The 15,342-nt window shown below is 39.1% G+C and overlaps 1 protein-coding gene and 1 non-coding gene across 5 annotated transcripts in view; both read right to left on the minus strand.

The window, feature by feature from the left end:
* The window catches only part of SAR1B (secretion associated Ras related GTPase 1B), a 30,304-nt gene continuing 14,962 nt past the window's right edge, over positions 1 to 15,342 (minus strand). For 3 of the 4 annotated variants that reach the window (XM_029217725.1, XM_029217728.1, XM_029217727.1), the window contains exons 5-8: positions 8,097 to 8,162; positions 6,526 to 6,629; positions 5,355 to 5,486; positions 1 to 3,863 (exon numbers count right to left, since the gene is read on the minus strand). In XM_029217725.1, coding sequence (XP_029073558.1) covers positions 3,747 to 3,863; positions 5,355 to 5,486; positions 6,526 to 6,629; positions 8,097 to 8,162 — 419 coding nt within the window. In that variant the 3' untranslated portion in view covers positions 1 to 3,746. The remainder of the gene's footprint in view (positions 3,864 to 5,354; positions 5,487 to 6,525; positions 6,630 to 8,096; positions 8,163 to 15,342) is intronic. The other variant, XM_029217726.1, reaches the window with a different exon arrangement.
* On the minus strand, positions 14,235 to 14,339 carry LOC114893554. Its single transcript, XR_003792971.1, has one exon. It is a non-coding gene; the product is annotated as a U6 spliceosomal RNA (small nuclear RNA).

The raw sequence follows: 15,342 nt of genomic DNA on the forward strand, positions 1-15,342 counted from the left end.
CTCTTTCTTTTCTTTTTCCTCTTTTTCTTTTTTTTTTTTTTGGTTAAAAAGCACTAATTTGCATTTCAAAAGGACAATGATGGAAATGACCAGAAACATAAATATAGAGCTTTGAGAATTTAGTCCTTAATTGAAGATATACTGTTTTCTGAACTCTTAACTATTTATTACAAAAAAAATTTTAATGTTTCTAGAAAACCTTTAATTCCCTATTAATTTTGCATCCAGAAGTTTATATTTGCTAATCTCTGCTTTTTTCATGCTCTCTTGGAGACTTTTTGAAGCTTCACCAACTTTTACATACGTTTAAAATGATTCAAACAGGGACTTCCCTGGCAGTCTCCACGATTCCAATGCAGGGGACACGGCGATCCCTGGTCGGGGAACTAAGATCCCGCATGCTGCATGGCACGGCCAGAAAAAAAAAAATCCAAACCATATACTCTAAATAAAATCAACACAAGATTTTCTGAGAGACTTCCTTTTATATTAGCTATTTTCAATGTACTCTGGTCAAAATTTATTTGGCAATAGAAGTCTTGCAAACTTCAGTCCTGTAAGTGACTAAGACTGAAATGCTACGTTGAGCCACATACCAAGTACAGTTTCAGAAAATGTAAACCTGTCTCCTGAAACTCTCAAATCATGTCAACTAGAGGTATTCTGTTTTTAATGATGGAACTTGTGAAAATGCTGGGTTAATTAAATCATTTTGCAGAAGGCAAGAAACACTATTATCAAATATTACTCTATTTTAATGATTTACAAGTAACTTACATGCTGGAAAGCACTACACAGAAGTGTGAGCCAGTTGAAAACTAAAGAAAAGAAATGTTCTGTGTATACACTGTAAACCACAGTAAATGTGTATATGTACACAGGCACACAAAACTAAAATTTAGATCTATGCAGGCAGTATCTGAATTCATACTTCTTTGGCACTCAAAGATACTGGGTCAACTGAGCCAATGGTGAAGAATATTTTTTCATATGCTTTAGGAAATATCTGTGCCCCAATTTTTAAAAATGCTATAATCTTCAATCTAAAATTTCATCAAGATAAACTGGAATCCATCAATTTAAACAGTTACACAAAAGTATAATTAACAGCAGTCATTGAAACAGGTGTGAGGTTGAGAAGCTCTTCTTTAAAAATACAAAAGCCAGCTGAGACCCTCTATTTTTAGTTTTGGACTTAAGATTTTAAAACATCTTTTGAACACTTCCTGATTTATATGGAATCCAATCTTAACTTGTATACAAGTGTTAATTACATTTTCACACTTTACAGTGGGAGGAACAAAATTAACCTATGTCCCCAATACCACCATTTACCCAAAAACTACTCCGCAAATGTGCACACTTGCACAGGCACATACAGAGTATATGTTTTCCCCATGTGCTTTTACTGCTTCTTGGCATTCTCTTAACTTGCTTCTCCTGAAGGAAGCAGTGACTTAGTGTATATGCTCTGAGGAGCTCTCAGAACTAGATGGTATGCCCAATGGCTGGGGAACTCTGAGGCCCATCTCCCTGGAGCTGGCAAGAAAGTGCAGCTTCATTTCCAGAGGTTCAGGCCATAAGACTCTTACATCATTGGGAAAATATCCACAGTTTAGTGTGGTCCACAAAGTGACTTTGTTCCTTTGATCCCAGTGACAGACCTAGAATGAGAGTTCTGGAACAATATATTTTGTACCAGAAAGCAAATCCCCTCTAGAGAAACCACTAAGCTTTTTCCTTTATACCAATTTATAACACAAATAATTAACTTCTCAATTATCACAATAGATACTAGGAAATACTTGAAGAAAGGCATGTCCCTGTAAATATTGAAAAGATACCATCAACAAGAGGCAATTACTTTTAATAAGGCTTAGTTCTGTCTGGTCAAGACGTTAAAAATGAGTACTTTAAACATATCTGGCAGAATAAACCAAGAGGCTGAAATGTCATTTGCTACTTTTCCCATGGTGTTACTGATGTCTCTAGGCAGGGAGAAAGCTTTTTATTTTCATTTAGAAGGAAGCTGAAAGTGAAATAGAATAGGTGAATTCCTAAAACCAAATGTCATGGTGAAATGACCTTGTTGGTTTAGCTAACTGGTAATTCCTTCCAGGCATATCCTTCAATCCTTATTTGCTTCATATATTACATTATTGATGACAGAAAGGACTACAGTAACTCTGATTTAGACAATAGCTAGAGAAAAACACTGATTCTGATATTAAAATTACTCTTGATGGAATTGGAGCAATCTATTCTCAATGGAATTGGTTAAATATACTATGAAACCTTGGTTTATGACCAAGAGAGGAAATCTTAAGCTTGACAGTCTTTAAAAATAAATATTTGGCACTTGTCTTTCAGCGAATTATGGGAATCTCTGACATATGGAAAAAACAACTCAATTTCTTAGGAAATTAAAATGCTTTAAAAAGCTAACTAAAATCTTACTAGAAAGCCTGTCAATGAGGTTTGCAGACACTATCACATGGCAAGAATTGTATCTAAAAACAAAAGCCTTTTGTGCTATAAAGTGAGAGCTAGCTGAGAATAAAAAAAAAGAAAATTAAATACATGGATTCATTTTCTTTCCACCAAGAAATAAAATATGCCCAAAATGCAAAAGAGCTGTAGGACAGGAGCAAAATCCCCAAATATCTCAGTGACAAATGAAGGAGAATAGGCTCTTTTTCCTCAGATGCACGCCTCCACGATGAGACTGTGCACAAGACCCTACTTGTCGTTTGCCCTGGAGAGTACCATTAAGTATAAAGAGACTGGGGAGTACCTCTAAATGTGGGGAGACTGGTGCCTGTCACTACTTTTGGTGAAGAGGCACAGTAAGATGGAGCACTTCAGAATCAGACAACTGGAATGGGCCTATCAAACCAAAAATTAACCTTGGGTTGTACCAGAAGATGTGCTTTTCTGCAGAAGGCCGATCCCACAGGGACTAGGACATGGACCCCATCAGCATTGGTAATGGTAGTGTTACAGATAAAAATACACATGATTCAGAGATAAATGTGGTATAAGGTACAACCAAACACAACTTGTCTCCTGGAAAATGCAAAAGCCTCTAGGAACTTAAGCATTATTCTAAATATTCTGAAGCAGTCTCCTTTCCCAGTAACCCCCTCATATAGATAATAGTAAACATACAAAATTTCAGAGCATACTAGCCAGATAAGACACATTAAAATGAAACATTTGCCCAATAAGGATGCCAAACATTAGGGTTTGCTTTATTGCATGACGTTTGCATAAGAAAAAATAATGAAAACTGTAAGGCATCATGCAGTCATCAATAAGCTAATTATTAACTGTTCACTTAAGATAGGTGGACACATAATCTAAAATTAAAAACCTAGTTCCAAAAAAGTACATAAAAAGTTTAACATGATGAACTTTTAAATATGGTTTACATTTGTAGTTTCATATTAAAAAGTGCTTCAAAGGTAGTCTGGAAAGTTGCTCTTTAAAAATGGTGCTGGGGGTAATGTCAGATTATAAACTAAATTCTAATTATTTTTATGGAATTAGAAAGCTACATTGTGATATTCAGCTTACTTGAATCAGTCTTCAATTCTCACTCAAATTAGGTTGATAAGATACTAATAATCTAAAAAACATCTGTTTTCTAACCAACAAAAGTCTATTGAATTCAAGTTATGCATGTCGAGTGATCAAATCTCTGAGTAGGCCTGAATGGTGAGACCCTGAACCGATGCGGGCTGGTGCTAATCAATGTACTGAGCCATCCAGCGGAAGCCTTCTCCATAACCTTGTCTTTTGAGCACACTACACATAAAAACTTCTAAGGGCCGGGCATTCAGTTCTTTCAGAGATACACTGCCCTAGAAGAGAAGATAGACATTATGTTGAATGACCCCTTAATGAAATAAAAGCTCCACTCCCCAGGAGAACTGCAGCTCGTACATCTTAGAACAAAGGGTGACTGTGATAAAGCCACGGCTGTTTGGCATCCAAGTACCCTCCCCTAAACACACAGGACGTCTCCTCTCACTCTACTGGAGGACAGGATGTCTGCTCAGTGGGACAGAGGTGAGCTTGTGAGGCACACAAGAATGAAAATAATCGGTGACTTAGAAAAAATTCAAGTTACCTGGGACAACTGGCTTCACTTATATTAAAAACAAACATTCTCTGAGTAGGTTTATGACTAAACAAGGCATTTCTTAAAATTAATGTAATGTGGAACAGGGACTTCCCTGGCAGTCCAGTGGGTACGACTCTGAGCTCCCAATGTGGGGGGCGCCAGTTCGACCCCTGGCTGGGGAACTAGGATCCCACATGCAATGCAGCATGGCAAAAAAAAAAAAAAAAAAAAAAAAATTAATGTGCAGTTATTAAAAAGAAGAAACAGAAAATAGACCAAAGTCTACCATATCTAACATAAGAGTCTCCTTCCATAGGCTGCAATATTTCTCTACTCTGGGATTTTTCAATACTGAGGTCCTTCCCCAAAACAAATACCAGTAAAAATGAATGCAAAAATAATGTGTCTTAAAGCTTATTATAAATCATATGTTCAGAAAACCCCAACACTGCTATGGCCAAGTTTACATTTTATTTTTATCTGTGGTGAACTCTTAAACACTGAACTGAGGGCCTAAATACACTACTGGTATGCTTAAACATTCAAGTATATTATTTAGTGGCTAATTCTGAAAAATTATGACAAAACTTTGAAAGCTTTCATTTAGTTTCTCATAAGCATAGGCCTTGATTTTTTTTTTTTTGCGGTACGTGGGCCTCTCACTGTTGTGGCCTCTCCCGTTGCGGAGCACAGGCTCCAGACGTGCAGGCTCAGCGGCCATGGCTCACGGCCTCAGCCACTCCGCGGCATGTGGGATCTTCCCGGACCGGGGCACAAACCCGTGTCCCCTGCATCGGCAGGCGGACTCTCAACCACTGCGCCACCAGGGAAGCCCGTAGGCTTTGACATTTTTGATATCACCAAGAAAAGGTTTCACTTCATTCAGTGGTAGAAAGAAAATAAATGAGGACATTAAAAAAAGACCCAAATGTATAAATGACAGTTTTTAAGGAAAAAAAATGAAAATGGGCTTATGAGGTAGGACAATAATAATTTAAAGACATCTGGTTATACACCTGAAACTAGTATAATGTTGTATATCAACTATACCCCAATTAAAAAAAAAAAAAGGCAGACTGTACCAATTAAACCGATAAGAATGATTACTGTTAGGGGTAGTGTGGGAACACACTATTTCAGAAGATTAAAAATAAATAAAATAAAAAGATATTTGTACTACTGAATGAAATATTCACACTTGTCAAAAATTTTTTTTTTTTTTTTTTACCTTTCCTGTTGTTTGACCATATAAACCAAACATCTCTCGCAACCTCTCTTCACTGATGGCTTCAGGTCTGTCGATCTTATTTCCAAGAATCAGTATAGGCACATTAGCAACAGTTTCATCTGTCATTAGTGACTGAAAAACAAAACAAAACAAAATGAACGACAAGATGTTGATATGAAACCATCTAAAGGTTCATTGTGACAAGCTACCAAATGGGCATCAAGGACTCATTCTCTATCATACCCGTCAGTTTGGCTAACTTTCTTTGGCAAACTCTCCCTACATTTTAAAGTGAGCTCAACAAACCCAAAGCTCAATTCTTCTGCCTCCCTAAGTCTCCTTCTGTAAATGCTCACTCTGTGAATAGACCCAACACTTTGAAGCATGCAGACCTGGTTTCATTTCTAGTTCTGCTGCTTTTGAGTTGTGAGATCTTACACAAATAAGGCTCATTGAAGTTCAAAGAGAATTTGCAATAGTACCACCTACCTTATGGAGTTAATCTGAGAATTAAATGAGGTAATATGCACAGTGCCGGGCACAAAGTAGGAACTCAGGAATTCCCTGACCCTGTTCCAAGACCAGAGACTATCTGGACTTTTCCACATGAATAAGTACTTGTTTGCTTGCTCTAGGCAGAGGCATGGCCAGGTCAACCTTCCATCAAATCATGGACCTGCTTTCTCTGTGGACCCAGATCTAGCACTGACCTTGCCTACTGCTTCTGAGCACCTTTATGAAGCATGTGACCTGGGAGACGGGAGAGGAGGTGGCTACACATGGCCGTGATCACTCCTGGGAGTGGTGACAAAGATAGCATGTTATGCCATTTCCAGGTTCTGGCTAACTCCTGAAGAAACCAGCATCCTAGGAGGACCAGGGGCTTCTACAGGAATGTAGCAGACATGAAATATACTACAAGGGCACACTCTGCACAGAGTGAGCCCAAGCCTTCAGGAAGGAAGTCTGCATTAGTACCTCCTCAATAGCTACAATTACTCCAAGCTACTCCCTCTACATTCTAAGTAGAATAATCTCAGAACTCCACAAATTGTCAGGAGTTACATCAGAGGCTGCAAAAAAGCCACACTCTGATACCTACACATCCAGCCTATTTCCTCAGGCTTACCAGAGTGATTCAACTATGTTTAGTTTTAATTATTTAACTTACATCAAGTTCTTCTTTTGATTCTAACAGCCTTTCATGGTCTGCACAATCCACCAGAAATACAATGCCATTGATAGCAGGCAGGTAGTTCTTCCACACTCTTCGAGCTAATAAAAACAATCAGGAGTTAGATTTTATTGGCTGGTCAGACCTAGCAGATAGTTTGCGGGAAGAGTCCAACAAGGTATCAAGTGTAATTATCCCTTAGCTGCTGCTACTTCATTACATACTCAAGTTAATCCTTCACCCAATATTGCCAAAATCTTTCCAGGTGACCAAAGAAGAAATAACAGGTTTTCCTTGATTGTGGGCAAGTCAAATACTTCACTCTGCCCCAATTTTCCTATGTTAGAAGAAGAATTAATATTTGCTACTAATGGACCAGGATGCATATTAAGTTCATTGGAGGGACCACTACTATTTCTTATATGCAGAGTTCGTTTTTTTGACATTCCTTGTTTACCAGTTTTTTGCCAGTGATAAATCTGGAGTCAGTGACAGAAGGAAATTAGTATCGGGTACAGACTTGTTAAGTTAAAATAATAAAGCAAACTGTTCTACTCATAACAGAACTTAAAGTTTATGAAACCATTAGGGTAATTTTTGCCATGACATTCTCTTTTAGAGGGGAAAACAGTTTTGGGGGTACCCTAGGGGAAGGTAACTTTATTTTCTGACTTCAGTTTTATAATATACCTTAAAATAATATAGAAATGAAGTCTCAAACTCCATTAGGTTCTAAATCTAATCATTATATTCCAGGAATTAGTTTATGTATATTTTAAACAATTGATATATGTCTCAAATGTGCTTTCACTAGCCACAGGCTTTGTAATATTCATTATTTATGAATTACCATGTGGTGGATACCGCTAAGTCCTTTTGGGGATATTAAAAAATAACTAGGATTTCAGTCCCATTAAGTTTAGTAGAGGAAATAAGACAGTCGTTCCACACTTGCAGATATGTATACAAACGCACTAATTGCTACGTAAGTATAGTTGAGAGCACTCCCAGCTGGGAGTGGCTTCTCAGGGGAGGCAGTGGGACTACACTGGGCCCTGAAGGTGGGTTACCTATGTGCAGATGGGAATGGCATAAGCACAGAGGTGGGAGAACACCAAGATGGTTTGGTTTGGTTGGAGTAAAGAGAATGGGAAAGGGTATAGTGGGAAATAAAGACTCAAAAAGTAAAGTGCGATCAGATCATAGAGATCCTGAGTGCCAGGTCAGTGAGTCTGGCCTTTATTTTATAGGTAATGAGTTAGCCACTGAAGGTTTTTCATATAGAGCAATAACATATTCATAACATGATTATGACAGTAAGCGAAAGGTGAACTGGAGCAGGGTAAGAATGGAGGCTAAATTTTACTGATATGCTTTACCACCAAAAGCAATTCAGACTTAAATTGGAGTACCATGAAAATCATCCTTTGCATTTAAAGCGTTTATCTAGGGGTAATAATTCCTAAATTTTAAGTCTACTCTGGCTTTCTTTGAATAGAATGAGATTTCATGCACTGGAACATAATGGTCACATTTTTATTAAATAAAACAAAGCAATAGAATCTCACCTTGAACATGTCCACCCAGATCAAAAGTTGTAAATGTCATGCCAGCAATGGTTAGTTCTTCTGACGCTAAATAATAATACAAAATATTTTAACAACATGAAAATTAGACATCCATTCCTGGTATATATTGCCACTTAAAGTTTGATTTACTTTAATTGCAAATAAGGTCAAATCAAAAAGCAATTCTCTGTTGTAACTACTATATTCCCTTTCATGTTGCCAATATAATGCACGTAAATGGTAATATTCATTTCTAGTATTCACTACCCACCACAAATCCAACACTTACTTATTTTTCCTTCTCTATCCTGCTGAAATTGACAATTATTTACTGTGAATTCAAGTGACTGCTCCAACCTAATAATTTTTCCTGTAATTCATCTTAAACGAAAAAGGTGAAATAACAGTATTCTCTCATGGCTGTCATATTTCGCAGGTGACAGTCTTTAATGACAAACACAATTATAATAAAAAATTTGGCTATTATTTCTTCAAATATTTTTTCTGCTCCCTTCCTTCCCCTTCTGGGACTTCAATGATAGGTTTGCTAGACTACTTAATATTGTCCCACAAGTCACTGAGGCTCCGTTGATTTTTTTTTCAGTCATTTTTCTCTGTGTTTCTTTTAGTTTCTATTGCATTGACTTACGTTCACTGGTCTTTCCTTCTGCAGTATTGGCACTAATTTGCTATTAATCCTTGGGACTTCCCTGGTGGTCCAGTGGTTAAGACTTGTGTTCCACTGCAGGGGTGCGGGTTCAACCCCTGGTCGGGGAACTAAGATTCCACATGCCGTGCAGTGTGGGACACCCTCCACCCCACAAAAAAAATTGCTATTAATCCTATCTAGTGAAAATTTCATTTCAGATATTTTATTTTTCTTTTCTATAAGTTCCATTTGGTTCTGTCTTATATCTTCCATTTCTCTCATTATGTTCATGTTCCCCTTAAATCCATTTTTTTTTTTTTTTTTTTTTTTTTTGCGGTATGCGGGCCTCTCACTGCCGTGGCCTCTCCCACCGCGGAGCACAGGCTCCGGACGCGCAGGCTCAGGGGCCATGGCTCACGGGCCCAGCTGTTCCGCGGCATGTGGGATCTTCCTGGACCGGGGCACGAACCCGTGTTCCCTGCATCGGCAGGCGGACTCCCAACCACTGCGCCACCAGGGAAGCCCTCCCTTAAATCCTTAAGCATATTCATAACAGCTATTTCAATGTCCTTATTTGCTAATTCCATCATCTTTTTTACTTCTGCCATCATCTTTGTTACAATCTGTTTTTACTGATTAATTTTTCTCCTGGTTATGGATCATACTTTCCTGCTTCTTTGCATGTCTAATGATTTATTGAATGTTGGATTTTTAAAAAATTAATTAATTAATTTATTTTTGGCTGCACTGGTTCCTCCCTGCTGTGCGCAGGCTTTCTCTAGTTGTGGCGAGCAGGGGCTACTCTTCCTTGCAGTGCGCGGGCTTCTCATTGCGGTGGCTTCTCTTGTCGCGGAGCACAGGCTCTAGGCACACGGGCTTCAGTAGTTGTGGCGCACTCACGGGCTTAGTTGCTCCGTGGCATGTGGAATCTTCCCGGACCAGGGATCGAACCCGTGTCTCTGGCATTGGCAGGCGGATTCTTAACCACTGTGCCACCAGGGAAGTCCCTGGATGTTGGATTTTGTTGTATCCTTTTCAAGAAAGTTGGACTTTGGGAATTCCCTGGTGGTCCAGTGGTTAGGACTCAGCGCTCTCACTGCAGGGACCCTGGTCAGGAACTAAGATCCTGCAAGCCACGGGACACGGCCGAAAAAAAAAAAGAAAAGAAAGTTGGACTTTGTTCTGGCAGGCAGTTAAATTGCTTGCAGATCAGTTTTTTGGGTTTTTTTGTTTTGTTTGTTTTTTTTTTGCGGTACGTGGGCCTCTCACTGTTGTGGCCTCTCCCGCTGCGGAGCACAGGCTCCGGACGCGCAGGCTCAGCGGCCATGGCTCACGGGCCTAGTTGCCCTGCGGCATGCGGGATCCTCCCGGACCGGGGCACAAACCCGTGTCCCCTGTATCAACAGGCGGACTCCCAACCACTGCGCCACCAGGGAAGCCCCGCAGATCAGTTTTTAAGTTTTGTTAGGGCAGACCTAAAGTAGCCTTTACTTTGGAGCTACTTTAGCCCCATTACTAAGATATGATCCTTTGGAGTATTCAACAAGGTCTCTCCTTTTTGGCTGGTGTGAACTTGGATTCCCGGCCCCATGTGAGCTCTGAGAATTATTTGGCTAACAACTCCACTATAACTGTTCTTCCAGAAATTATTCTTTGACTGGCCATGTGTATTTCACCCTATGTATGCACAGATTGGTAATCAGCCATGAAAATATCTGGAGTTCTGGGATTTACCTGGTGGTCCAGTGGTTAAGACTCCATGCTTCTACTGCAGGGGGCCCAGGTTCGATCCCTGGTCAGGGAACTAGATCCCGAATGCATGCCACAACTTAAGAGTTCGCATGCCACAACTAACGCCCGGCGCAGCCTAAATAAATATATATATATTTTTAATTTCTGGAGTTCCTTCTCTGCAGAGCTCCTTCCTCTGTGGTAATCTGCCCAGCAAATTCTAGTCACCTCAGCCTCCCCAAATTCTGGTCTCTGTCTCCTCAACTCAGTAAGACTACTGGGTTGTTTGGGTTTCCTCTCCCTACCCCATGATCTGAAAATTACCTCCTGTGATAAAACTTGAATAGAGAAGCATTTGTTTTTCTTCTCTCAGGAATCATAGCCCTGTGCTATGTTATAGTAGATATTTTTGTCCAGTTTTCTAGTCATTTACAGTGGGATGGTAATTCCAGACTCTGTTATTCCCTCAAGGCCAAAAGCAGAAGACCCCCTACAATTACAATGAAAGGTTCAGTATAAATGTTAACTATTCAATATAACTATGAGACCCCAGAGTAGTTTATCTTGCTAAAAAAATTCTGTATGAAGACTGCCAACTGAATGAATAAGTAATACAATTTGTGTTCAAAGCATGATCCTTTCCATAAGGAAAAGATAATGCTTGGATGTGGTTGGCAAACTACCTCTATGGTTACAATCCCCAGTACACTCCGTGCTTTCTAAAAGAAGTCCCAATTTGATTCAGATACAGAACACTGTTAACATCCCAGCAAGTTCCCTCTTGCCCCTTCCCAGTCTACACCTTCACTCCCAGAAGCAAGCACTGATCTGAATTCTATCACCACAGGTTTGTTTTGCCCGTTTTAGAATTTTATATAAATGGTATCATAGAGTATATAAATTTTGTGACCAGCCTCTTCCATGCAATATAATATGCATCGTATGTACCAGCAGTTTATTCCTCTTTCTTGTTGAGTAGAATCCCATTGTTTATCCATTCTTTTTTTTGAAGGACATCTAAGCTGTTTCCAGTTTGGGGCTACTACAGATAAATAAAACTGGTATAATAAACATTCTTGTATGAGAATTTTGGTGAACACATGTTTTTCATTTCTCCTAGATAAATACCTAGCAATAGAACTGCCAGATCATAGGGTAGATATATGTTACCTTTTTCACATATGCTTTTTCTTTTTAAATTTTTATTGGAGTACAGTTGATTTGAAATGTTGTGTTAGTTTCAGGTGTACAGCAAAATGAATCAGTTATACATATATATATACCCATTCTTTTTCAGATTCTTTTTTTTAAGATTTTTAAAAGATTTATTTATTTATTTAAAAGATTTATTTATTATTTATTAATTTATTTTGGCTGCGCCAGGTCTTAGTTGCAGCACATGGGATCTTCTTTACCGCATGTGGGATCTTTAGTTGCAGCATGCAGGATCATTTGTTGCGGTATGCAGACTTCTTAGTTGTGGCATGTGGGATCTAGTTCCCTGACCAGGGATCGAACCTGGGCCCCCTGCACTGGGAACATGGAATCCTACCCACTGGACCACTAGGGAAGTTCCTATTTATTTATTTATTTTGGCTGAGCTGGGTCTTAGTTGAGGCACGTGTGATCTTCGTTGCCGTGTGCGGGATCTTTAGTTCCGGCATGCGGAATCTTTCATGGTGGCATTTGAACTCTTAGTTGCGGCATGCATATGGGATCTAGTTCCCTGAACAGGGATTGAACCCGGGCCTCCTGTGTTGGGAGCGAGGCATCTTAGCTACTGGACTACCAGGGAAGTCCCCAAATTCTTTTCCCATATAGGTTATTACAGGATATTGAGTAGAGTTCCCTGTTAGTTATCTATTTTTTAAAATTTCTTTTTAAAAATTTAATTTTATTTTTGGCTGCATTGGGTCTTCATTGCTGCACGCGGGCTTTCTTTAGTTGCAGTGATTGGGGACTACTCATCGTTGCGGTGCATGGGCTTCTCTTGTTGCGGAGCACAGGCTCTAGGCACGTGGGCTTCAGTAATTGTGGCATGCGGGCTTAGCAGTTGTGGCTCACAGGCTCTAGAGCGCAGGCTCAGTAGTTGTGGCTCACGGGCTTAGTTGCTACGCGGCATGTGGGATCTTCCTGGACAAGAGCTCGAACCTGTGTCCCCTGCATTGGCAGGCAGATTCTTTTTGTTTTTTTTTAAATTTTATTTATTTTTTTATACAGCAGGTTCTTATTCGTTATCCATTTTATACACATCAGTGTATACATGTCAATCCCAATCTCCCAATTCATCACACCTCCCCGCCCGCCGGCCGCCACTTCCCCACCTTGGTATCCATACGTTTGTCCTCTACATCTGTGTCTTTATTTCTCCCCTGCAAACTGGTTCATCTGTAGCATTCTTCTAGGTTCCACATATATGCGTTAATATACGATATTTGTTTTTCTCTTTCTGACTTACTTCACTCTGTATGACAGTCTCTAGATCCATCCATGCCTCTACAAATGACCCAATTTCGTTCCTTTTTATGGCTAAGTAATATTCCATTGTATTTACGTACCACATCTTCTTTATCCATTCGTCTGTCGATGGGCATTTAGGTTGCTTCCATGACCTGGCTATTGTAAATAGTGCTGCAGTGAACATTGGGGTGCATGTGTCTTTTGGAATTATGGTTTTCTCTGGGTATATGCCCAGTAGTGGGACTGCTGTGTCATATGCTAATTCTATTTTTAGTTTTTTAAGGAACCTCCATACTGTCCTCCATAGTGGCTGTACCAATTTACATTCCCACCAACAGTGCAAGAGGGTTCCCTTTTCTCCAGACCCTCTCCAGCTCTTATTGTTTGTAGATATTTGATGATGGCTACTCTGACCAGTGTGAGGTGATACCTCATCGTAGTTTTGACTTGCATTTCTCTAATAATTAGTAATGTTGAACATCTTTTCTTGGGCTTTTTGACCATCTGTCTGTCTTCTTTGGAGAAATGTCTATTTAGATCTTCTGCCCATTTTTTGATTGGGTTGTTTGTTTTTATGATACTGAGTGGCATGAGCTGTTTGTATATTCTGGAGATTAATCCCTTGTTGGTCTCTTCATTTGCAAATACTTTCTCCCATTCTGTGGGTTGTCTTTTTGTTTTGTTTATGGTTTCCTTTGCTGTGCATAAGCTTTTACACTTAATTAGGTCCCATTTGTTTATTTTTGTTTTTATTTTCATTACTCTAGGAGGTGAATCAAAAAAGATATTGTGGGACTTCCCTGGTGGTGCAGTGGTTAAGAATCTGCCTGCCAATGCAGGGGACATGGGTTTGAGCCCTGGTCTGGGAAGATTCCACATGCTGCAGAGCAACTAAGCCCGTGCACCACAACTACTGAGCCTGCGCTCTAGAGCCCGCAAGCCACAGCTACTGAGCCCGCAAGCCACAACTACTGAAGCCTGCACACCCTAGAGCCTGTGCTCCACAACAAGAGAAGCCACTGCAATGAGAAGCCCACGGACTGCAAATAAAGAGTAGCCCCCACTCACCACAACTAGAGAAAGCCTGCGTGTAGCAACAAAGACCCAACACAGCCAAAAATAAATAAATAAATAAATTAATTAAAAAAAAAAGATATTGCTGAGATTTATGTCAGAGAGTGTTCTGCCTATGTTTTCCTCTAAGAGTTTTATGGTATCCAGCCTTACATTTAGGTCTTTAACCCATTTTGAGTTTATTTTTGTATATGATGTTAGAGAGTATTTTTAATTTCATTCTTAAAAATATGGAATACTTCACGAATTTGTGTCATTCTTGTGCAGGGGCCATGCTAATCTTCTCTGTATCATTCCAATTTTAGTATATGTGCTGCCAAAGTGAGTACACATATGTTTTTTGATTAATTGAAAAATATTAGTTGAAATGAATGTGAGCCACAGGAAGGTTGAGATAGCATCTGTCTTGTGCCACTGCTTTTACTCCTAGTACTTAGAACAATGTCTGCCATAGACCAGGTGCTCAAAAAATATTTGTTGAATAAATTAAAAAGGGCAACATCATAAAATTTTTAAAATGACTTACACCTAATATAAGACCACTGTGTAATCTCTTCCATTTCTATTGCTTTTGCAGATAATTTTGTGTACTCAATTTCACCATGATCATTTTTCTTTAACAGTATTGTTCTTGTATCAGAATCTTATTTGTCAAGCCCCACTTTCCTCTCCTAATATAAAAAAAAGTATCAATTTTACAAAATCTTCCTTTTCCAACTTCACTCACTAACAGCTTTAGACATAAAATGGTAATTTGCTCTGTTTTCCTTCCTTGTTCTTTGTATATTTACTGAACTAAATTAACTATCATATTATCTACTTTTTAGTCCAGTTCTCAATTTTATACTCATTACTAAGGCCAACACTCATTATTTCATAATTAATCTATGGATTAACTTGTCTTTAAACTCTCTGTGTACTTGACTCATCATCTTTTCAACAGTAAAAGTAAGTTCACAGGTATTTTAAGATTAGACTTCTGTTTCTAATAATTTTATCACTTTAACATTAACTTTACTTTCTCAAACAGTACCTATTACATAATCTTATATACAGGATGATATGTATTAAGTGATTTATAGAATCATTATAGTCTTTCAGGTAGTCTTTCTAAAAGGAAGCACAGTAAATTATTTTTTAATTATTTTAAAACTTTCTAGGGAATTCCCTGGCTGTCCAGTGGTTACAACTCGGTGCTTTCACTGCCGTGGGCCCAGGTTCAGTCCCTGGTTGGGGAACTAAGACCCTGCAAGCCGTGGGGTGCGGCCAAAAAGAACACCAAAAACCAAAAACCTTTCTATAAGTGTATCAATACATGCCCTGTTTTTTGGA

The sequence above is a fragment of the Monodon monoceros genome, unplaced genomic scaffold (genome assembly GCF_005190385.1).
Source record: "Monodon monoceros isolate NGI ecotype Baffin Bay Population unplaced genomic scaffold, NGI_Narwhal_1 Super_Scaffold_12, whole genome shotgun sequence".
Lineage (NCBI taxonomy): Eukaryota > Metazoa > Chordata > Mammalia > Artiodactyla > Monodontidae > Monodon > Monodon monoceros.